Raw genomic sequence first — 25,906 nt, forward strand, 5'->3', positions numbered from 1 at the left:
CAAAGGAGGCACTATCGAGGGATAAATTTGTATTCTTTAATTCACACGTATTAATGCGATCAGACGTTTGCACTGTAACATTAAAAATGACAGCAGGTCTGTCAGCCCATGTGGGAAATTTGACGACTTTGATCTGAGCTTGTGTGATTGCAGCCCGTGTCAAGATGAGGACAAAGGCCAGAAAAATAAACAGATGAAAAGAGGAGAAGTGTTTTATTTTCAACTTGAAATGTACAGAATTATCCAAATGTTAATAATCAGTTTGACATTTCTTCAGCGCCTAAAGAGACAAAATCAACTAGATGTTGCTATTTATTATTCTCCCGTATTTCACATAATTTAGGGCATTTGTTTTTGTAACAGCACTGTGTTGGTTGTTTTTTTTTTTTTGGTTTTTTTTGATGCATGATTTAAACTCTCACGCTCTGAAATAAATAAATGTGTCTGAATCCAATCTGGATTAAAACATTATAATTGTGAGCATTTATCCCTGCAAAATCCACAGCTGAATTTTAAGAGGATGTGAGCACTAGTTTTTATTTAACGCAAACACACACAGGGGGGACATCTGTGCTGAATGCTGACCAAATCCATGGCGACTTTACTCACAATACAATTTTGTTGGAAGTGTTAGAATTTGTTTCAAGTTGATGGCACAGCCTCCATTTTGAGTTGACTTTGATATCATTCTGCGAACAGTGAAATGTCTGGATAAGTGTTGCGTTTAGGCCAGCCATCTGTACCATCTCCAACTCCAAAGCAGTTAGATGCAGAGCACCCTCAAATGAGAGGAGGAGGGGGGGAAGAGACCTGTCAGCGTTTTAAATGGTTCACTGCTGGCATCTACTGGAGAAACGGAGGAATGCAGTCACAGACACGACTCGACGGACCCTCACTCGTCGACTCAGAGAGGCGTTCACTCTCTTTTCCCTGCTCTTCTCCTATAAGTAGATGATTAAATCCACAGATGAGGCATCACCTCCAGTTCCAGCATCATACATCAACATTTTTTTTTTAACCAAAACCGACTTCCTTCCAATGAAGACCAGTTACAGCTACTGACTAAAAAGTGCTATACAGTCACATCTCTCTTATACAGCTTATCTCCAGCTAAGTTTGTATTAAAACAACTGTCTATTTCAGTTGTTTTGACACTTTTAAATAATGTCTATGTCATTATGTCTTCATGTACATCCATCTTAATCTACATCTGATCAATATAGATTTAATAAAAGAAAGCCATTAGGGAAAATTAGTTTTTCCTGGATTCTCTGAACTATAAATTGTGATGTCAAAAGTTGCTGATCTCGTTTTTTTGCATTTAATTATAACTTCAATTTTAGGTCAGGATTCAATATTTGGATTAAAGGTTCTGAGTATTTGGTTAAAAGTACAATGATTATGTGATTTGATTACTTGTACTAATTGTAGATGTCAAAATTTTAAAATAAATATGTTATAGAAAGATGATGATTGACTTTGGACATTTTTCAGGTATTTTTTCACGATGTTCAACATCATTTTCCTTGTAAAAACGCCGACATGGTGCATTGCTGGGATGGGGAATAGATAAACATTGGACAAATAGTGAAAAATAAATGAAACTTGAAATTGCAATACTAAAACAAACCTATTTGTGTATGCCCTAGCTTTTATTGAAAGAGCATCTCATTAACAGCATTTAAAAGCATTTCAACCATGAAATGTTTTCAGTGGAAAAGTCTCTTAAATTCGAAATTGATGATTTCTCTTGCGGAAATAATACAAATAACAGCAACAACTGTACGTGCCTGTGCATGGCTTTACTTTACTGTATGTATTTGTGTGCACACATGGAACTTATGTTTATTTTCCACGGCATCAGTGACAAATCTGACTGCTATAAATGCCTCTCTTTCTCAAAGCCCTGAGCTTATAATGTGCGTGTTGGCATGACAGAGCGAGTTAAAAGTGCAGCAAAAGCGGTGTTAAAAACATGAAAAGAGCGTTAATGCATACAACATTAACTGATGTTTTAAATAAAGATAAACTGTTTTAACAGACAAATAATCTGCCTGTCAGTCAGCTGATGGAATTCAGTCATGCACTGTGCAGCTACTGTATGTCTGTTGAGAAATTTGAGTGTTTGGTGAAAACAGAGAATTGATTGAAGATGATTTAACTCTGCATAAAACTTTAATAAAAGCTCACCTCTGTCTATAGTTTCTCCTTCGTTTTTACATATTCGTGTGTATAGATGCACGCTTCTTACACTAGTTTATGTCCTTGTGTGGCTTGGGAAATCACTTCTGACAGAGAAAAAGGCTAGAGGAAATCAGAAAGTGTGTGTTAAAGGGGGGCCATGGAAAAAAATCTCCTGTGTAAAGGAATGTGATTACTGTTATTTTTGCCGAGCACAATTCTCATCTAATTCTTGTAATTGTTGCCTCATAATATGACACATTCATATCAGCAAACGCATTCAGCTCCAGCCTGTTTAGGATGCGGCGGATTGAGTTAGAGAGTTCATCCATTACAATAAAGAACAAAGCGGCCCCTATCTGTTTCAGACATTTCCCACTTTATGATGCCGAGTATGGCTCTGAGGTTGTCAGAGAATTCAGGCAAACAATGTATTGCTCTGAGATATATCGAGAGCTCTACAATAAGATCCTGTTGTTGTTGATCATTTTGAAAGGCAGGGAGCGGGAGATAGACTGAGACAGAGACAAACTCCAGACAAAGGGGATTGTCTTGATTATTTGTCCGTCAGCGATGTCAGGAGCAAATTACGAACGACGATGGCTCAGAGGATAACGGTGATTGAGATTAGGCCCCGCCGAGAAACAGAAAGGAAAGAGAAAGAGGGGGCGAAAAGAAAGAAAAGGGAAAAAGAATGAGGGAAGAAGAGTGAAGAGTGGAGAATGGGGATGTGACTAGACTAGAAGAGAGCTCTGTGATAACTGCCAGCCAACAGCCTGTTTGATCCTGAGGGATGGCAGAGGGATGTAAGGCGTTTGAAGCTGACAATCCCTTTGTGATGATAACACATGTTTTTCAGTGTGCGCGCTGATCCTCCCTCTCCTATTGTATTATGGGCAGCAGACGGCAGCTGCCTGGGCATTGTAGCGCTGCCGCTAATCTGAAACAATATCTTTAGGCCCAGCGTGGTTATGAGCAGCTGTCGGCATTGTGGGAAGCGCTGCTAATCTGCTTCAGTATCTTTAGCCCCTCGTTTAGCTCTTTGATCCTCTCCCATTATGCCTCCCTTCCCATCACAACGAGCGACTCAGTTTGGCAAAGCTGTGCTGGAATGTTGGATAGATACTGGGGAAGAGGGAGAGAAAAGACGGAAAAAAAATACACAGTCCTCCCATCAGAGGCTCGTCTAATAACAGATGTTTCTTACTTTTTTTTTTTGTTTGTGTCATTTTCAGAGCTTTTACACCTGTCACTGCTAGTCAGATAGACAAAGTAGAGTAGACAGCAAGTAGACAAGCAGGAAGGACCTCTCAAACACAACAGAAAGGATAATGAAACCTTCTGTTTCTCCCTTTAGATCCACTAAACCCTTCATTTGTTCTCCATCACTTTCGGCGTGTAGCCAGAGGTTGTCGTCAAGAGCAGGGATGTGATGCCCTCAAGGCACAGTTGGGTAGTACAAGAGCTCAATGGTTAATGTCACTTCAACTCGTGGTTTAAATCCAAGTCCCTGCCTTTTCTTTCAAAAGACATGTAAGGCAGGTGGAGGACACTGAGGAGGTTGTTTGAGAGGATCAATGGTGCCGTTATAGTGGGATGCCACAAGTGTACAAGGCGTGGGGAGGATTTACAGTGGAGGAATGCATTGTCATTGTAGTAGAGGTGGGAACATCACATCACATCACCTGTTTTCCTTCCTATGAAAGTGGTCTGCTTGGTGCTATAATATACCACAACTTTTGGGATGAGGGGTCATCATCAAATGTCTTCACAAAAGGAACCCCCTATCTTTGTACAGAAAGTAGAGAACCACCACAAGCAAGTATACAGCACCATAAATTAGAGATTAAGACATACACCTGGTAACTGTGTTGCTGTTCTACTAGAAAAAGGGTCCTGTCTGTCCACTAATGGAATATAATTTGTATTGGGCTGTTTCCACTGCAGGAACCAGGAACTTTACCTGCATTTCCACTACAGGAATGTAGAATGTGCCCCCCAAAAAGTCCCTACTTGGGAGGTAGTACTTTCCAATTATGCTGGAACTTTTGGGGTGGGGTTTGCTGCACTGAACATCACTGATTGAAAATGTACAAGTAATTTCATTTTAATATGATCAAGAATAATCCAAATGAGTGGATAAAGTAAGGCACAAACCCAGGCTATAAAAAAGTGCGGTTAAGTTCCCAGAAAGTCACCAAAATACCCAAAACAGAAAGAAAGGTTTTTTCATCTCCTGCAGCGGTGAAATAGTAGATAAGGGATCCAGGCTAATAGGCTAATTATGACTAAGAAACAAATCAGGTATGAGACAAATTACAGTCTTTTAACAGCTTTGACTGTTTGAGGAAAACAGTAAGTAGCAGCCTGTAATGAGATGAGGTAGTGTAGCGGAGGTGTGTTTGTGTGGGTATCATTGTGTGTGTCAGTTGGGGGTGCGAGCGAGCTGTAGTAAGCACAGCGGATACAAGCTGCACACAATTAAGAGAAACATAAATATCTTGCCGTGCTTAAGCAAACCATTAATCAGATATAAATAGAGCGAAGGAGCCCTTTGTGATTAACGAGGTGAGACTTGCTGCTAATTACTAGTTTCCCTCTCCTCTGGTAATTAGACTGGCACGTTGAATGGGGATGAACGAGACTGCCCTGACCCCATTTCCCCCCCCCCCCCATACCCCGCAATTGTTCTGTTGTGCTCTCTGCTCTTCTGTGTGATTGTAATAGGATCCATGTACATGTGGTTGTGTGGGTGTTTCTGTCTTCCTTCAGTCTTATGGCAAGCGGCATGTTGTAGGTGTTTTAAATCGAGTGGCCAAGGTGAGACATATTGTGGGGAAATGCAGTTTTGAGATTAAATGCACAGGTTTGATGGTCCTGCTTCTGTCCTAAACATCAGGCAATCATAACTCTGGACTTAAAGGCCCCTTTACACTGTGAAATTTTTCAGCTGTCTGTCACGAAAGTTGGAAATCGTGAGAGAAACATGGCGAAATCTTTGGTTGTCAATCAAATACTGTGGTCCTAGATCACACTGTGAGACACGTGACTGACGACCGATTTGGAGCTTTGGCAACAAGAGACAGCCACAGGCAAAATTCTGAGAGTGCCAGGAATTTAAGACCACGTTCTCACAGTGTGACTGCTGCTACGACCCACGTCTACAAATAAACCACCATTCAGAATACGACAGGAAATGACAGAGAATACACTGGCTGGTGTGGCATTTCATAATTTTTTGAATAAAGTTTAGGGGGAAAACACACACGTTCTCCTTAATACATCCACAGCTCATAAAATCAAAACGATGATGGTGAAATGAAAATGATGTTTGTGTGACTTTGCTGCATTTTCTTTTAATACTTACATCGTTGTGCTAAGATTCATCACGCATTCAGCACACAATTTGTCAGCCTTAAATTGATATCATACAGTCTGACGCAGATTGTGACCAAAATTTTATCATAGGCGTCAAACCCAATGTGACATGCAATAAATTTACACATTCGCTGTTGTTGCACAGTCTAAAGGCACCATTAGTCTGGTATCTGTGGTAGCCAGTAGAGTTCACAGGTAGCATTACGTACATGCTGCTTCCTTCTTTAAGCCTGATTTGACAGCTTTTGACATGTTCATTGTCTTTGTCGTTCTCCAGCTGTCCGAATCGTTCCCAGCTTGTTAGAGGTTCACATGTTAGAGCGTATGGAGGCAGCAGACTGGAGTAACACCAGGGAGCTGCTTTGGTCCCGGGCCCAGCAGAACCCAAGGGTTCAAACCCTGCCCAGGATGCTGCAGGACATGAGCCACAGGGCTCTACAGCTCTTTTATGCTAAAATTCAAGATCAGTTCAACAAACAATTGAAAGCCAGTGCAAAATGCAACAAGTGTAGTGCTATTCAGATTTATTTAAATAATAGCTCACCTACTTAAAGGACCAGTGTGTAGGATTTAGTGGCATCTAGTGATGAGGTTGTACATTGCAGCCATCCGAATACCCCTACCCCTCTCCTTCCAAGTGTATAGTAGAACCTACGGTGGCCATGAAACTTGTGAAAAAAGACGAAAGGCCCTCTCTAGAGCCAGCGTTTGGTTTGTCCATCCTGGGCTATTATACAAACATGGTGATGCCACATGGGGGACCTGCTCCCTATGGAGGTATAAAGGGCTCATTCTGAGGTAACGAAAACAATGATTCTTATTTTCAGGTGACTATGCACTAATTAAAACATAAATGTGCTATGGACTGCATTTATATAGTGCCTTTTTAGTCTTATCAACCAGTCAGAGTGCTTTACAATACATTCATACATTCACTCATTCACTCACACACACACACACACACACACACACACACACACACACACACACACACACACACACACACACACACACACACACACACACACACACACAGATAGCAGAGGCTGCCATGTAAGGTGCCAGCCTGCTCATCAGGAGCCATACAGCGCTTCCTATCCAAAGTGCCCCACAATATTTCTGTGCTCAATCATTCATACACACTCACACACAACGATGGTGCAGCAATCTGGAGCAATTTGGGGTTCAGTATCTTGCCCAAGGACACTTCGACATTCGGACTGGAGGAGCCGGAGATCGAACCACCGACCTTCTGATTAGTGGACGACCAGCTCTACCTCCTGAGCCACAGTCACCCAAACCCCAAACATAATTATGAATATTATATTCCATTTCTGCCAAGTCCGTTCTGCTAGATGCCACTAAGTTCTTCACACGCACCTTTAAAGGTACTCTCATTAAAACAGCTTATTAGACCTACTGTAAGTTGGTAGCAGGAGCATAGTTGTCTTCAACCTCACATTGTCTTGCCACCGTTTACACAGCTTCAGTGTAATATTTTTTTAAACCCCAAGAAAAGTTGGAGTAAGAAATCAGATTCAGCCAAAGATTGTTCTGCCTGCAGAAAAATGAGACAGATGAGATTGTTCTGCCTGCCTGAAATGTTTGTAGCTGATATTCTATTTCACAGGGATTTTGCCTTATGAGTTTAGCGAAACACTTCTGATAGATGTGCATCACAGTTGTGTCAGCACTTCTCCTCTCCAGCCTCAGCCTCCAACTTCCGACAGGGTTACTCCAGCACACACTCTGGGCCCTGGTGATATATGGTGTAACACATTACTACACACTTATACCAATTGTCTTCAGTTGGAAGTGGCTGCTATGACCTTTTTATGAGAAATGAAAATAAGTGGAGGCGCAGAACAGCCGATATTGGATTCTGTTGTTAATTAATGTGTGTATTATCCGGGTAGATGAAGCCGGGGGGAGGAAGTTAATTGAATTACAGTCAGCGAGCTGGATAATGCACTGTTGTAATTGTTTGACTGTATAAGACAGTGCTCACATTAGGGAGACGAAAGGCAGGCCTGATTTGCTTCTAGAGAATGGTAAGAAATTACTTGTTTGGTTTTGGGCATGAGGCATGAATGGGTTTCTAATTTAACCCTTGGGAAGGCAAACTGTAAATATGTGCATTACTGGAGCCTGTCGACGCATTCCTTTTACTTTTACAACACAAAGACAAACCAGCATATCACAACACCCCATCCTCTGGTGGTTTTGACCAACTAATAGGCCTAAACATTACTGCTGTCAGGAAAAAAATGTAAGCATAAAGCAAAGCTCTGTTGTCATGCTCACAGATCCCCTCCGAACACCTAAAGGATCGTCAATTTTTTAATTCAACCCATATTGCCTTTATTTAGACTTCATTTCACATCTGGGCTCCAAAACCAAATTGGGTCCTCCACAAAGAAAAACTGGCTCAGGGCTCAATGCCGCAAATAAATATAAGCCTATTTCAATGTGATGTTTTTTCAATAAATTCAGCCTTTTCTTATTTGCTCTGAATAGGAGGGTTCAATACATGGCATATTAATGTGCTCTCTTCTATTTTAAATATAGAAATCTATGTTAATAAGCGTTAATATCAAAAATAATAAATGTCCAATAGGATTATTTTTGTACCCTGTGGTGAGCTTTATGCCAGGTTTGGGGACCTGTACACATCATTTCTTTCTATAGGTTTTGCTGCCATCTTTTGGTCATCTCTGGTACAAACTCTCCAAGGAGCAAAATACACACATCTTGCAAATACTGTATGTGCTTTCTCAGTTCTGGCCGATTGAGTGTCTGGCTCTGATTGGAAGAATGTAGATGGCAGGATCTCTGAAGACACACAGACCCATCATAGCAACATTCTGGTGCCATAATAATATCTGACTCTGTCGTTTTGTTGCTTGCACGGCCATCATTGCCAAAAGAGTGATCTGGTGTCATGCAGTGACAGGGCTGATTCATTTGAACCATATGAGTCAGACTGGGAACAGCTGTTTTTTTAGGAAGGGACAGTGAAACTAAATACTCATTTTAAGATGTAAATTGGACAATGTGTCATTTTACTGACACAGGAAACAAATCCAGGTTTGTGGTACCAAACCAAACCATAACAGTGAATTGGTAAATCGGCTTTAGATTTATGCTCAAATCAAAAAGAAACAATGCACATATCATAGATACATGACTTACACACATTTCTTATGTTAAGAAAATCTCAGCAGACAAAGATATACAGTAAAGATTATACTCATACAGCTTGTACTGAATACTGAAAAACACTAAAACCTTCACAGATTTAGTTACAGGTTTATGTTCACCTCAAAAAAATTAATTTAAGCCAATCAAACACACAAACAACAGTCTATGTGCTTAGCATACCAAAGACTGCATCCAAGACCTACATTATAGTTACTTATTGAAGCTCATTACTCACAGAGCACAGTTAAAAAACAAAACAAAAATGAAGGAATTGTCACAACCAACCCAGCAGACCTTCTGTACATTCACATATCAAACAGCAGGTGACTGAACAACCAAATTGTTCAAAGCTCTGTGTCAAGACAAACCCAAGCACATTAAATATGACCTTCATAACGTCAACAACACCTCAGCGAAGAGTAAATACTCAGCGCCAGAGGATATTTCACCAGGTAACAAACCAGCAGGCCAGGTGACAGACAGAAACAAACAGCTAGAGGGTGTTTATGACTCACGTTATTTGACGTCGAAGGCCCCTTATCCTTTTTCCATGTCCAAAAGTCGATGTCCAGGTCTCCATGTCATATAATATCCCACTGCAGGTAAAGTTGTGATGGTCATTTTGTTTGTTGCTAGCACTCCTCTTCTCCACTAGTCGATGCTATCACATCGTTAGCAAAACGTTTTGTTTGTTTTGAGGCTAATAGTCACATGTCATTTCAGTTTCTTCTCCTGAGGCCTTTTTCGGAGGAGAAGTCCCATTGTTTTGTTTTCTTGTTTAACATTTCTTCAGGCGTATTTACATTTTCGAGGAGAAACAGCTTGTGCGCTTTCTCCAAAATTGTATATGCGGTTTGTTGCGTCGCTTCGGCGCGGTGCGTCGCGGGAGGGCGCCGAAAGTTCAAATTTGTTTAAAGGGCCAGTGTAAGATTTAGTAGGATATAGCGGTGAGTGGATACTCCTACCCTTACACTCCCCTTTCAAGCCTTTAGGAGAACCTACAGTGACCGTGAAACTCACGAAAAATCATAAACTGTAAAAAATAAAATAAAATAAAATAAAATAATAACGGACGTAGTCACCATGATGTCACCCTTTGGCTTGTGCACTCCTGTTTTGAAGCCTCGAGTTTGCATTTTGACCATCGCCATCTTGGATTTTTGGAGCCAGAAATGACCATATTTGGACAAGAGGGTGGAGGTAACCCTAACGCTAGTGGCTAGCTTTTTCGGCCCCAGAGGTTACTGCCTGTGAAAAATGTGACAGGCCCCCTCTAGAGCCAGTGTTTGGTTTGTCCGTTCTGGGCTACTGTAGAAACATGGTGGTATAACATAGTGGGCTCCATTGAAAAGGACCTGCTCCTTATGTAGATATAATGGGTTCATTCTAAGATAACAAAAGCGCAACAATTCTTAGCTTCAGGTGATTATAAACTAATTTAAAACTTCTTATGAATATTGTATTCCATTTCTTCCAATAGGCCCCCCTAAATCCCTCACACTGGTTCTGTAACTTTGACCTGAGTTGCACAGACCTTTGTGGGTGCAGCACAGCTAGTCACTGTCATTGACCACTGCTTAAACTGAAAGATGGATGAAAAACTAATTACTTATATTTCTGAATTTCCCAAACTGTACAGTAACAAACTCTGGCTTTATATCTAGACCAAAAACACAAAAAAACACTGACAAGCTAAAACAGTACCGGCTATTAACTCAGGGGGCGCTGTTTCACTGAATTACACTGAGTGAAAAGTAAGGGTGTCACAGCCATTACATTGAAATAATGTCTATGTCTATTGAGTGATAAAGGGAATCTAATTAAAATTGATAACTACTCTGGTTAGCAATCATAACATTTAAGATTCTGTCTTTAGGAAAACTGTCCTGCCAAAAAATTACCACACATATTTTAACTATGATTTGAACCAGTAAACCTAACACAGACAGAGAACTCCTTGTTTAACAACTTAAGAGACAGGAGATTAAAAGAAGACATAAATAAGGGTAAATAGACTTTTATTTCTCAAAGCATGTTTACAGTATTGAAAATGTCATTTTTTAAATTTCACCTCTTACCCCAGGCAACTATTCACTTTAATGTAACTTTTAAAAAACAAAAGAAAATAAAACAACTTCCTCTATGTACATTCATTCACATTTGAGAACAGGCAAAGATATTATTACATTTTTTTTACTGTACATATAAACATATGCTACAGTGGCCAGAGAGAATGCATAAGGACAGATTTCTTTACAATGTTAAATACAAACACACTTCTGAAATTTAGTGTTCTAAATAGTACTGAAATGACCTATGACACAGTGGAAATAAGTTTGTTTGTTTCATATGGATGGGAAAATAAAGCCTATAAGCAGTATTTCAGCAGTGTGCTTATAAATATTTTCAATATTCTGACTATGTGGCAGTAGAATTTGACAAACTGCATGAATTTATGTGTTATATGTAAACATAGTATGATAATCTACCTTTCAGACACCCAACAGAAATAATATGTAATCTCCCACAGACCCTTCACATGTTCCTCCCACACAACTCAAACAGTTAATCGGTACCATCAAGTACACTTTTATGGAAGATTTTTACATATTTTAAAAGCCAATGTACAAAGATTTCAAATTCTTATTAGGTCTGAGTCAAACTACTTCTTCCATCTCAATTCCCCATTGTGAAAGACACACAACGCTAAAGAAAAGACAGAAGTAATAGGCCTAACCTTCAAACTTCAAAACCAGAAGTACAAAACAAGAGCTTTTACAGGCACACTGGCAGACTAACACTTCAATACCTGCTCCTTCACTATGGTAAATGAACAGTGCAGTGTGAACATGAGTGGACAATCCAGTCTCATCAGTATTGGTCTATTCACGGAGCATTGCACACTTGTTACAGCAGAGAGCCTTTGGGCAAACTTGTAATAAGGTAACTTGTTTTGGGGAAATTGTGAAAACAAACTTGTTTCACTGCGTTTTGCACGCAAGTTTTAGGTTTAAATTGCTCAGGAAGCTCAATTCTTTTTCTTTTTTGAATATATTTGCCCAAGATTCATCTGTTATTGCACCAGCAAACATCCACACACTCTAAAAGACCACAGCCGTAACATTTCCATTTAAATAAGTATAAAAACTGAAATTTCTAAAAAAAAAAAGAAAAAAAAAAAAAAAAAAGGTCTTAATTATCATTCTAATTCTCTTTGTGCTACATGGAAAAATGACAGTGCGCATTATGTACAAGCAAAAAAAACAGATGTCAGCACTTTGGTGTAGGCTTATCAAAATAACCAAGAGATGACGTTTTTCAAAGGCCTCCTAAAGCTCCTTTTAAAACACTAATAAAGTTAAACGTGAATATCAACAGTGACAGACAGCAGCCATTATTTTTCTTCTCTCCAACAGATGGTGCTCTTGCTCCTCAGGTCCCACTAACAGCTGGTTTTCATTGCATTTTTTTTTTTAACTTCAAAACAGATGTGTCTAACTTTACCGAGCTGACCAGCACTAAGAGATAAGATAACCAACTTCACTTTCTTTCTCCCCAAAAGTTCCATATTTTTCTACAGACCTTAATTTCAACATTGAGAGCTTAAAATGACAAACGCAAACAATCTGCAAGGCCCTATCACCATGTGTGAATAAGAACTGGTCTACAAGTATAAGAAATGGTCAGTCCTGCGTTCATAAGGACTGAACAGCAGTGTTTTGTAATATCTAAAGATAACTCCCAAACTTTCCCTGACATGGTTTGGTCTTGTCTCGTACAGCATGGCTTACAGCCAACGTCACAGTGAATAATGTTCCCCACACTGCTGACTTACCATGTGAGCTACCACTAAAATTCCTGTCTAACATTATGAACAATGGAATGTTCAAATTACAGTGAAATGCATGTGTGTCCCCTGTCGAGATTTAGACAAAAGGCACGTGTCAAAACAAACATGAAACCTACATTATAGTGAAAAACTCAATTGACTGTTCAGTGATATACAACTATTAAACTCAGGGGAGGAGGTTGGATGTAAACACAAGATGCTCTCCTACAACTTGATGTTTCTACCTTCAGTCTAGAAAGCCAAAACACACAAGCCCTCACCAAACTATACAGCAACAATGACTACATGGCTATTCTGGCACACCACCCACGTACAGTATGCTGGGGAAAATAAGGGTGAAAACAAGAGTCACAAGGCAGGCCATAAGTTTTTTTTGCTTAGTGTGGCTTTCATCACATGGGATTAAGGACAGCACTGGCCTTTCCATCTTGTCATTTGTTTTTTTTTAACTTGGTTACTCAGCAAACAAAGCAGGCTTTGTATTGCTTTTCTGTCATTATAAATTTGGTCGTTAGCTGGCCTGTCTCTGGAGGGGTTTCCACATAAAATGTTCATATGAGCTTCTATGAAGTTGTCTCCAGGCAATCAAGATTAGTGTTTGGGCCACCTGTCAGTCATGCTGGTGGTTGCTATGTATTGGTTGTGAATGAGGTAATTTTCCACCCACGTGGTACCATTTATAGTTATTTGAGCTATTCGAAAAGCTCCTTACAAATAGCAGAAATCATGTTGATATCCTAATTGATATTAGAATAATTTAAACGACTACAGTAAATGTAGCCATGTGGGCTTCCCATTATAGCAGGTCTTACAATACTTCACACATGCCCAGACTACAAATGATTTTGGGCTACCTCCTGGTTATTAAATGTGACTGCAGATTATGGATAAGACTGTGGTCCATTCAATCTATAGAGATAAGGACATGTGGATGGGACATGTAGGCACTGAACAGTTCTGGCTCTTTCCTACATAGACCCCTAGAGGGCGCTGTGCAGTCATCATGTGAGGCACACAGCAGGGTGGAGGGTAGGAAGAAAAGGAGGGGGCAGGGGCTTTTATTCTGGTAAGTTCAGTGCAGCTACCTCCGGTTTCATCTTGAAGTACTGATTGAAGCGCAGGACTGCATATCTGAGGGTAGAGACACACAGAGAGAAGAGTAGTGTCAGAGATAAGATAAAAATGTATGTGACATGTGACTTGTGTACGTAACATCTTGTTCTTAAACATGTGATTAAATAACTGAAATCTGCTGGACAGAAGAAAATAAAATAGCTCATGATAAAAGTGTGAATGCTGGTTTCTTTCAAGGTGGCAACATACCCCAAGAAGTCAAAGTCGATGGTGGAGAACTTGGCCTGAATCAAAGCCCAGAGACCCCAGAAGAAATGCGATGCCTAGATGAAGAGGAGAGAGAGAGCAAAAACGGAGACACCGAGGATTAGCAAGCGCTCACTGTCTAAAAGTAAATGTCGTTTCTAATTACCCAACACGGCTCATTCGAGCATGTACAAAGCCAGCAGAAGCCCTATGGCAACCACAACAAATAGCTGACACAGAAACACAATTGCTTCACTTGCCCATCCTCCACACTGTCCTCTTTTTCCTCTTGACAGTAAACAAGACAGAGTGTAGCTCAGGGGAGAGCGGCGAGCCTCACAAGGGTTACCAGTTGTCATTAAGAGTGCCAACCATATGCTGGCCGCCTCAGCGAGCACATCACAAACATTCTTCTGTCATACTCAAGAGCAGGTGTGTAGGTTATTGCCCACATCACTCTGCACTCTGTTTAACCAAATCACACTATAATCCATGTTTACTGACCCAACACCTGGCAGCAGGCCTGGAAAATCCACTTAGGACAAGCTGCTGGGCCTCTTACTGTACTCTACATGTGTTCAGTTTCAATTCTTTAATTTTGACTGTAATCAGGAATATGATCCAGCTGTTACACACTAAGTATTACAAAGACAGCATACTTGTCCTTGACCATATTGGATACGTCAAAACTAACATATAATTTTAAATATTAATTAATTACTTTTTTGCTACATTTTTTTCATATTCTGTCCAGCTCCAGTGACATCTTTGTTTTATTCTTTCTCATCAGTCTTCACTACCCCAGTAGTGAAACAGAACCCAAACAGGAAGTCATGTGCCTCTACTAGATTATCTAGAATCTCAACGTTATTCTTGCACTTCTTCCTCAAGTCAAAGTGTCAACACGAGTTCAAACTGATATCTGATCACAACATGACCAAAAATAACCAGAATGATCATTTAACAGTAATCGTGTAGTTATATTAAAAATATAGGGCTAAATACACCAAGTCCTAATTATAATCTTCTGTGATTTATAATGCAGGTGGAATACAAATACTTACCAGGGCAAATTGGTTGACTTGGACAAAAAGAATCTCCACCTCTCTGTCAGTCACCTCACTGCACTGGCCTTTATGCTCCTTATAGGCTTCCAGGTAGGAGCGGAGCCACTGCAGCTGAAAGGCCCGCCCTGGATAGTGACTATAATCCACTTCATTCAGGCCTGGAACACATGAAAGTAAACATTTATGAGCTCAGTATGGGGCGCTGAAGTCTTAACAAATGTATGAATGTGAACACATATTTTAGGGAATATTACACAGACATGTTTAGCTACAAGTTGTACTTACCAGCAAACTCATTGAAATGATTCCCAATGTCGTAGGCTTGGTAATTGTACCCAGCGTACTCGTAGTCAATGAACTTTACATTGCCTGGAAAGAGAAGTAGCATTGTTTAGGCACAGATACAAGAAGCAGACATAATATGAATGTGTTTTCCCTTTGATAACTCAGAATGTCAAGGCTTTTCATTTCATACTGTAACTTTCTTTCTGTCTAACTGGACTGGCTGGCTATTGGCTGATTGTGCGGGCGAGAGGTAAGAGTTTGCATTTTGAGGAAATAAGCTTTTGTGAGAGACATCACCACAGAAAAATGAAAAGGGGAATTAAGAGACATTTAGACTTAGAGGTATTCTTCTATATATAAACGCTGCCAAACACTTATCACATGCAAAACGATGCAACCATTCTTAGATAAAGGGAAGTCAGAGTCAACATAGAGATTCAGGATAGAGATTAAGTAAATGTGGGAAATTCTATGCTTTTATGTTGTCCTTGCAATTTTTAGTTTGGTATACCTAAGAACTACAAGAGAAATCATTGAAATGAGAATAGAAAGGTAGCTTTCACATCTACCATAAACAGTCAATCTCCAATGGTATCTAAGGGAGTTATCAGACCTTTTCCAAGAAACAGCAAAACAGGCAGCCAGGATACATTAGCAAAGATGAAAATGTGCAAATCCTGATGTAACACATGGAACACATACAAAATTAAAAAAAAGGGAAAAAAGGAGTACAGCTGGCTTTCCAGAGAGTGTTTGTTTTGGATACGTGCACAGAATGAGGGAAAAATGGCCAAGTCAAAGTTCTGTTTTGAGAAGAAATGAAAAAAAAAAAAGGAAAATAAAGCAGAGAGACAAAGGGAGGAAGATAGAAACATACAAAGAGACACTAACATGCTCTGTAGAAATGTACAGTGAGCTGCCAAAGCAATCATACAGCAACACACAGTAAGGTAAGTGCTCTCTCAGAAACTTTTTGACTTGCGTAAAACTATGTGCTGACACAGTAACTGAGAGCCAACGTCTTTTGATGTTTCTGGGGTTACCTACAGAACAACTAGAAGTCAATACACAGTCAGACTGTAGGCTTAAATCTGATGTTAGAGCACTGAGAGAGAAGGTCAAAGAATGTGTTGCTGCCTGATTGCAATTGTAGGCCATTGAAAATGTGACGTATCTGCATACATTAATAATGAACACAGAGGGAAGCATTCAGTCATGAAGTGGCTCATCTCAAAATACAAACCCTTACTTTAACAAGCCCAGTTGTTACAGAGACATTAAAAGACTATTTGAATTTTGAGGAAAAATACATTCAGTCAAAATTAATGCTACTCTTTAATTTTTGTGTTTCGGGGCCTTAGCTTATTTCTTTGACCTAACATATAGAACATTAGTTTTTGAGGTGGTGCTGGACTATAGAGAAAGACACTTTGAGGTGGGTTACCAGCCGGCGTGTAGGTCCTAGCGGGACACAACTGAACACCTCCGGGCAGTGGCTATAGCCCCCCTGTGCAGCAGATGAAAAGGTTGGGGCAAACACATCTTTCACACATGCTCACTCTCTCACTGACACATTTGTCTTTTATCCATTCTTGCTCCCACGCACAATGTCGAAACATCAGGCAGAGCTGCCAAACCCCCGATCCTTTTCTCCCCCCCCCCCTCCCCTCGCACATGAAACCTCCATTCCCCTTCTCACGACACTCCCCTCCAATGCTCCCTTCTCATTTGTCCACTGTGAACCCAATAGCGTGACACCTCTGCTGCTTCTGCAAATGACTGAGTCTTTGAGAGGCTTCCTGTAGGCTGCTGAGCTGCAGATTTTGTGACCCTTGGGACCGAGCGAAATGTGTGCAAATTTTTTTCTTTTTTTTCTTGAAAACATCTGAGTAAAGTGAGAGGGGCACGGAGACAAAACCAGCTTGTGATGGGGACAAAGTAAAGAGAGACAAAAAGAAGAAGAAGAACTAATATGACACTTGTTGAGTGAATATTTTGAACTTTTAACTGTATCTTAAGAAAACAGCAACAAAAATGATCAAAATTTCCAATTTTTGCTTCATGGTTTTATCAATACAGGAAGTGGTGGCTTCTCTGTTGTTGCCTTTGGCAGACAAGTGGTTTCAAATCAGCACAGACAGCTGAGCAGAAATGACAGGAAGCGGCGTGGTAGCTGTTAAATCTCTTTTGAAGCCCACTCTGTTTTCCAACAAAAGGCTGTATATGCAGGGTACAATAGAGATAGGGTTTACTACAGCGATGGTTTAGACAGTTTAAGTGGGCGCGGCCAGATACAGTAATTATGGCTTGGAGCTAAAGTGCTTGTACTCCATTAAGGTGTCAATTCCATAATGATTGCTATATGTAGGTGTGTTCTGTAGTGTATTGACATGTGTAATCACACTAAAGGTAATCAGGAGAAGGGAAAATTCCTTTCTATTTTGGCTCCTAATCAATAATACTTCTAAACAGGAGTACTGATAACCTCAGCCTCAACTTACTGAAGCCTGAAACATGATTCTGCAAGTCTGCAAACATGAATAGAAGTTGTGCACAAAAGTCAACATTTCGACATACGAGAGCTTTACTTAACATTAACTTAATATTAGCATTTGCACTTGAGGCAATTGCATTTTTCAAAACTCAGTTTACAGAAATTTAACAGAGTTCTATGTTGGGTGTTGGCCGGATCACAGTGTTACCGGATATCTTTGCTTGCTGACCCAATAAGCACTATGCAGAAGCATGTTTCAGCTTTACTGTAAATGGTTTGCCCAGCGATTCATGTACTGTGGCTGTGAAGTGGAAAATTGCTTAGATGTACATTTAAGGCATTTGGCTGGCGAGTGACTTAAAGCAAGTGTAAATGATAAAAACATCTGTGTTATCACCACAGCATTGCAAGAAGCCTAGCAATAAGATGTCCGAGGGACAACTGGTGGCCGAGTAGCATTGGAGGGTGATATGGGTGCCATGAACTCATCCCGATTGGCCTGAGCAGAGGCCCGACTACACGAGGGCCCTCAGAGCCGACTGTGCGTGAGGTTTGTCTCTCTCCATTGCCTCCCCAGGGCAGGGCGGCGCAGTGCAGCCACAGCCTCAGCTGTCATTCCTAGGGGAAAAAGGCTAGACACAAGGAGCTGTGAGAAGGGCCCCACCCCTCGTCGCGAACGGACGAGGGGGCTGACAGCTCTTAAAACACCCCCAACCCACCTCCCACATATATAAAAACCCTGAACTCTCCTTTTTCACCCCTTCTTTCTCATGTTCACCCCGCCATTCCTCTCCTACACAGACAATGACTGGTACAGTTTGACTGATATAATCAAAGTCGATCAGTGCGACACATGTTTGCCTGAGGACAGGTTGCTTGACATTCTTAGCAACAAAAAAAAAATGGCAACATTGCTAAAAAAAGCACCGAAAAAACACATGCTATCAATAAAAGTGAGACTTGGTATGATGTAATGACAGTTTGTTCAGGCTGATAATGGTGGTTTTCAGTCTACATTTGAAGCACAGATTTAGAACGACAGATCAGACAGAATTTAGGAAACAGAATAGAATCCAAATTAGAAAACTACCAAAAATTTACTATGTGCCAAATATCTGAACAAGCCAATGATTACAGATGTCCACCAGGAATTTAAAAAGGTATGGGATATTGAAATCTGATGATTTACCACATATTTGCATACACAAAGAAAGAGCATTTGGCCAAATTTATTGGAGGCAGACACAAATGACTGTCCCAACCTCCAATTACATCATCTCCATCAATCGACATGCCACATTTGTGTATCTCGAGCAAACCGAACATCCAAATAACTGGATTCTCTTATCTGACCGTTCTAATTCTATGCCTGCAGCCCGATGAAAACACTGACAGTGAGTGAAGCATGTGACAAGGGTTGAGGAAGTGCAGTTAATGCAATCCTACCTGAGCGGAGGCACCAATGCAGTTCACTCTACAACACAATTCAATCACACGGTAATGTCTATGACTACGCTTGTGCAGTTAATACTCACCTGCCTCCTGGTTATAGATGATATTCTTGCAGAGCAGGTCGTTGTGGCACAGAACTACGGGGGAGCCCAGCACAGACAAGCTCTGCTGGAGCCACACCAGCTCTTCTCGGAGGCACCGTGGGCTGGGCACCTCCGTGTGCAACCTGGGGGGGGAGGCAGAGAGTGAAGGAGGGTGAGGATATTGATGAAAGGTAGGAGTAGTTATTGTCTCAAAGACAGATGGAGGTAAAGTCAGTATGAGGAACCTGAAAGTAGAGAGTTAGAAATAGAAAGGGAAGAAGAAGAGGAAGAAAACAAACCACGATGTGTAGTCTAATTTTACAGGCTGGCACTGTGTTTTACGAGGCAAAAATGGGAGACAAAGAAATAGTCATAATCAATTTAACTGCAGATACATGTATATGACACTTCTAAACAATGTCTAAACCTAATTTTAGCTAGCATGATAGTCATTATTAAATTAATAAATCATCAACTGATATCCTCCAAATGTTACTACCTGATTTAAAGATTTTGTGACTTGACTTAAATCCTGACTACAGCTTATTCACAACTACATTTCCATCCTATTAGGTTAGGTTTAATTATTTTGGTTAGTTTAGTTTTATGCACATACACAGTGCTACTTGTGCTACCAAGATACTTTTTCCATTGTAAATGTCAAGAGAAGACCAGAGAGGAATCGGGTAAAACAGCAAACAAATAAACACCCACACACATTTCCTTCCCCTGGCTGCTTCATTTCGTTAATTAGTTAATTTACCGGAGATAATGCACCAAATTATGTTTATCAGATCATTACCACAAAGCTAACCATCATCATTGTTTTTGACTTCAGAATATAAGCCTTTAGATAGTGCAGGGTATCTGAGTGTTGCAGTCTTCCATGAGTCTTTATCAGCATTTTTCACACAATGTTAATATTTGGGTGACATCCATGGAAATCAGCAGCCTACAGAGTCAATGTTTGTTTTGGATCCATTTTGGGTGCCAATATCTATGAAGGTAGTTGTTATAACCAATGCAATTTTTAAACAATCAAGACTTATTAATGGTGCCAAAGTGTCCAAAGTGTGTTGGTGAACTACCACAATCATCATTCAATTTCCCTGTGATGCACTGCACTTCTGTTCCTTTGTGTTGATGCTGACACAAACTGAACGAAGGGGAAAATTCTGTAACCTACATATTCAGATTGAGATATGTCAGTTAACTAATGCAATATTGATTTTAGCTTATGCATGCGTAATACTAGACTTCAAGCTCAGGAAAACAGGAGTTAATTGACTCACTAAATGTAATATTTATGACCCCCTTCCCAGAAAGCAGTAGCAAGTATCAATCAACAATATATTACTTTTTCTTTGAGCTTCATGTCAGGGTTAGTAAATAGTATTAATCTTATCAATAAATTTAATATTGTCCTTTATGTGTACACTTTGGTTTTGAAAGGGTTGTTCTTTCTTTGCTTTTTTGCTCTTTATTCAGGATTTCAAATGAGTACTAAATTCAAGTCTAGGTAGCATACTGCAACTTTCATTGGTCTAAATATTGGCTATTTAAAACCAGATAACATGTAGGTCTGCGATGTTGAAACAGTGATTGTAAAAAATGTCCGTCGTCTTCTATGAGAGCTTTACAAATATGAACACATTTATCTCTAAACCTGGATTGAAAATGAAACTGAATTATGCTTTAAGGCTTTCATCAACGTATGGAAACATTTAAAGATTAAACTTCTCTATGGTCTCACCTGGCGTTCTGCTCAGGGTCCTTGAGGTACTTGGGGATGAGAGCGAAGTACTTGCCCATCTTCAGCCACAGGTCAGACTGGGGCACCCAACCGTTGTGGGCATGGATGGCATGGTACTTAGCAAGCTGCCTGGCAATGAGTCTGCAAGGTAGAAAAGATGAAAAACAGGAGGATTAAATTAGCAAGCATCAATTTGCAAACAGGCTCATGTCTAGCCATTCAATTAATTGTATTACATTATGGAGGGATCTTTATTATTTCATAAATGGGAAGGAAGCTACATTCTTGTCAGAGGGTCAAAGAAAAAAAATAGAAAAAGACCAAAAACAAAACACTTGGACATTATAAGAACAATTCTATTTAATTTATTTTGGTTTCTTCATAGTATAAATTAGTATAAATCAGCACACAATTATAAACAAAGTTGCTACAATGTCATATTTCAGGATGAAATTTGTTACCTATCACATATCCTCTGTCTGTCAAACACAATGGATCATTTCCAGTTTTACAGACTTTTCCATGTTCAAACTCAAATTAACTTTAGTTTTAAAACCAAATAAAACAATTAATTGACCATGTAAACATGAATTTTGGGGAAACTATAAAAGAGTTGAATTTTTTAGTATTTTGTAGGAAATTTCAAGACTTTGACTTCAAACTGTTGCTACTGCGTCATCGTTAAAATAGTTCCATATTGCGCAAGGAAAGGGTGGACCGGTGCAGGAGGCGAAGATGGGAAGAAGAGGAGGGAGAGAAGGGGGGAAGACAGTAAAAGAAAGTAAAACTGGCCATTCAAGTCTGGCCACTTAAAACAAAACCAAACCTGTGTGTCAGTGTCAAGAATGCAAAACTGGCCCCAGGGTGGTACTGCAGGCAATACAAGCATCTGTATTTTTATAGTGAAATTCCTAAATGACAAACTCTTGTGTCAGAAGAATTTGTGAAAACACCCCTCTCAAGACTGTTGCATGACTATGTTGCATTTTTACCTGAAAACAGGTTGGCTGCGGATGTGCTCAGGCTCCAGGGCGGTTCCCTGCAGAAACTCGTAGCACAGACCGTTGTTGAAGGTGCAGTACAGGCGCGGGGCACAGCGGTGTGCATGTAGCACTCTAAAACTTTTCACTTCATTTTCCCTATCAACCAACAGTTCTGTTTTATTGCCATAAATACGGACCAGAACCACATCTTGCATGACCGCACCCACGTAGCAGCCCAGCAGCTTATTGGTTATCCCATCTGTGAAGAACTGCAGAGACAAACAGAGGGAGAAGTGGAGAACAGGTGAATCAGACAATAAAAAAAAGCATAATTTCTCATGTACTTCAACAATCTTGACGCCTACAGTTGGACAACAGTGGGGCCATCCTCCACAACATGCCATTTGTACCTGAAAACCTACATTGTTATGAGTATTACATAAGTTCTGAAAGGAGTCAGAATCTGGCAAATGACAAGATACAGAGGAGGAAATGAACCTGGTCATGAAAAATTAAGTCATGTCTGAGTTGATTTAAGCTGAACTGTCTCTGTTGTGAAGCTGGGTACATTTTTGGTGAGAGGTGGGGGACATTCCAACATACCAGCCCTAATTGTTCACTCTATCAGGGATTGACTGAGAATGACAGGACTGTCAGGAATTTTATTTTTCATGAGGAAGCAATGACTGGCATTTGCTGAGTTCCCATTTTGCTCTCATTGACGAAATACAGACAAGTGTGGCAGAACATGTGACCAGCTCCCATCCTCACTGTGTTTACCAAGTGGAGACACACCCCCATTATGTTACTGGACAGGGAAAATAATCCCCTTTCAAGGTATCGGCACAGACAGTAATGTTGCATTGCTGTGCTACTCTTAAGATTTGCAACCATTGTGTTCCCTTCTCTTTTTGCTGTAAACACTAGTCCTCTTTGACCAAGCAAAGTCACTTATGCAAAAAAAAAGTTGATGCAAAATCTAGGGTCATCTATCATCTGTTTCTTCCAGAATAGTCTACACATTAGTAGGATTATATAACCTATTCTTAACACAAGAGTGGCTTCTCAACCTGCCTGCCAATCTCATAAATTCCAGAAAGGCAGTCATTGGGGCGTAACATTTAGGTCTTAACTAGCAGATATACCTCTCTGTCACCTCATTACATCGCTTACAACACTCACAAGTGTGTGTGTGTGTGTGTGTGTATATATATATATATATATATATATATATATATATATATAATCATTATATATAGATTATAGTATGACGTCGTTACAGTAACTCATATGAACAGGCTTGTCCTGGTGTGCAGGCTGCGCCAAAAGCGGCGAGAAACTCCCACTGTTTGATCATGAGCAGAGCTGACGCAGATGCTCATTTGGAGAGGAGAAACATTAACCCTAACGGGGCGGAAAATGACCGCAATATCTCCCGACCTACATAACATGGCAATGAAATCATCTACCAATCTGACTCAATGTCAACAGCAAGTTTTATAGCGTCCGAAGTGTACTTCTGGGGGATTTAACCTCCCTGTGGCGTCATTATAATAGCTCGCTTCCTGTGACATTTGCTACTGAAATCAATGAGGCTAGTTTAAGATTAGCTAGCTACGTCAGAACTGTAACGTCACTTTTTTGCGTTTTTAATCAACACTGACTGTAAAGAAAGGAATATACACGCCAAGGGACATTGTGGACAAATTGTACTGAGCAGTGAAATGTTAAAATTGAAACAAACGGCACCTTCAATTTAACCTCGGATGGCTTCCAGCTCGGTCTCAGCTCCTTGATCAGCTTCAGAGCACCGGGTCTGTAGTCGCTTTCGTCAACTGTCACGTCTATTTTGGGCACAGCGGGAGCCTCGTCGGGGACGTGAATGTAGTTAGCCATGGCTGAATGTTTGTTTCTGTAAATATCTTAACGCTCGGACAATTACGAGGAACTGAGCAGCCGCGAAATGCGCAATGTATGAAAATGTTAGACTACGCGGCGGGTATATAATCGTGCAGTAGTCAGTGTGCGGCAACGCCTCTCAAAAAGACCCACCCACTCTCAAAAAAAAAAAAAAAAAAAAAAAAAAAAAAAAAATTCACCCGATGCATGACGGTAGTCTATTGAAGGAGCGCTTGATCAAATCGTCAGCGTACACCGCCGGCGGAGACTAGTCGTTAAAATTTTAATACGCACAAGAAAACCGGCTTAAAACCTGTTTATTCAACTCTTGTTATTTTGTTATTTTCTTTATGTTGTGTGTTGTATGTTTTAACTATGTAGTACTTTGACATTCCCTGCGAATGAAAAGCACAGTACAAATTAAATACAATATTATTATTGTTATTATTAATTTAAAAAAGAACGTCTTAAACACATAAACGCCTAAACACATGAAGTCTAAACACATATTCAAGTTAAAATTTTAAAAGTCATATTTTATTACATACCATGTATATAGTCATTGCACAATTAATAATTACTACAGCTATCTTAGTACTCTTGTTATTATATATTCTACGTATATAATTACAGCACAATTTATAATAATAAGCTTTTCTATTTTACAATTTAATTCTATTCTATTGTGTGTTATGTGTGCTGTTGTGACTTAAATTTCCCTCGGGTTCAACAAAGTATTTCTTATTTGTAAATCGGTGTTCCTCGGTGCCACACACAAGCGTACGGTGTAACGCCGACGTCACATCCGTTATCTACTTGAATGAAATAAGCTTTGTGTCAAGTCTGGGCGTTTTAAATGTCAGTGCTGTGAAGGCCAGCAATCTGACACAGAGAGGGCAAATCCACTTTAACTCAAGTTAATCTGGCTTTTTAGTGATGCTTTTGTGACTATAATGTATTTGTTTAGTGGTTATTGGCCACATAATAACTGACTGAGTTAAAGATCATACTGCCCTTGTTTTATGTAGTAGCAATAATGGAAGACCATGCTCTCACCACAACATAATGTATTGCTTTGTTATATGGAGTTAAATTATTAAATATAGAGTATTTATTAAAAGGAGACAGTTACTGTATATCATGAACAAGTCAATATAATATTCTTTGCATGAAGCATTTAGGCCCATTGCCACTTGCACAAAACTTATGTAAACCATTTTAAAGCTGTTTAAAAAAGTCCACGTGAGAAAACACTCCCCTTGCAGAGGCTTGTCCACTCTAAATATATGAATCTAAATATACTATGCATCAGTGGTGATACCTTTGGTGAACTTCCTTCTTCACAATATTGCTAAATCTTGGCCTTAACACAATTTGATTATGTATTGCCCACTCATACTCCTACGCTGGCATCCAATTCATGCCAGCCCTGACTTGGTGCTTGGTGACTAACACACATAAAAAACATTGCACCAGTTATGTTGCTATTCTAGCAATCTCCATTTTCAATAGGGATTTGAATTTTATCTTGATACATGCGTCACTTTGATCAGTGTGATTCACCCTGTAAGTAATGCCCTGCTCACCCCCCACACAGGTATCACACTCACAGCCGCCAAAAATGCCTTGCGCAATCAGTCGATCACTTCCTGCTGGCAACATGGCAGCTCTACTTGAGCAGAACGGAGGGTGTCATCTCGCTCAGGGAAACTGTATCACCAGCTCTTTAAGGAAAAAGTGTGCTGTTTATTCATGACACCCACTGATTGGTTTCCCCAGTTTTAAATGAGGCAAAAGAACTGGAACATGTCCCCATTTCCCCCTCACTACTAGAGGCCTTCTTGCACAATCATTGCCTTACACACGTTGATTTTTACTTGTTTTGCATAATGCTCTGTGAGTAAAAACACAAGGTTTCCGTATCAACCTTTATCAGCCAATGGGAGCAGCTAAATCAATG

General features: G+C 40.0%; 1 protein-coding gene and 1 long non-coding RNA gene across 2 annotated transcripts in view; both read right to left on the reverse strand.

Moving 5' to 3' along the window:
* The window catches only part of LOC121890466, a 150,082-nt gene extending 140,262 nt beyond the window's left edge, over positions 1-9,820 (reverse strand). Inside the window, exon 1 of the long non-coding RNA XR_006093803.1 lies at positions 9,276-9,820. This is a non-coding gene — a long non-coding RNA (uncharacterized LOC121890466). The remainder of the gene's footprint in view (positions 1-9,275) is intronic.
* A 941-nt stretch (positions 9,821-10,761) lies between these two features.
* etnk1 (ethanolamine kinase 1) lies at positions 10,762-24,100 on the reverse strand. The gene is made up of 8 exons (XM_042403215.1): positions 23,797-24,100; positions 22,057-22,316; positions 21,065-21,205; positions 19,312-19,454; positions 15,283-15,366; positions 14,995-15,155; positions 13,934-14,007; positions 10,762-13,741 (listed from the first exon to the last, which is right to left on the reverse strand). The coding sequence occupies exons 1-8, from the start codon at positions 23,941-23,943 to the stop codon at positions 13,669-13,671; spliced, it is 1,083 nt and encodes a 360-aa protein (XP_042259149.1). The 5' UTR covers positions 23,944-24,100; the 3' UTR covers positions 10,762-13,668.
* Positions 24,101-25,906: the final 1,806 nt, after the last annotated feature.

Source organism: Thunnus maccoyii, chromosome 23 (assembly GCF_910596095.1).
Source record: "Thunnus maccoyii chromosome 23, fThuMac1.1, whole genome shotgun sequence".
Taxonomy (NCBI): domain Eukaryota; kingdom Metazoa; phylum Chordata; class Actinopteri; order Scombriformes; family Scombridae; genus Thunnus; species Thunnus maccoyii.

Coding starts and splice junctions, on each gene's coding strand:
- etnk1 (XM_042403215.1), bottom strand. CDS start 23,943: ATGGCTAACTACATTCACGTCCCCGACGAGGCTCCCGCTGTGCCCAAA. Junction 19,455..21,064: donor GACCCTGAGCAGAACGCCAG/GTGAGACCATAG, acceptor CTCCCCCCCCAG/GTTGCACACGGAGGTGCCCA. Junction 15,156..15,282: donor TCATTTCAATGAGTTTGCTG/GTAAGTACAACT, acceptor CATGTGTTCCAG/GCCTGAATGAAGTGGATTAT.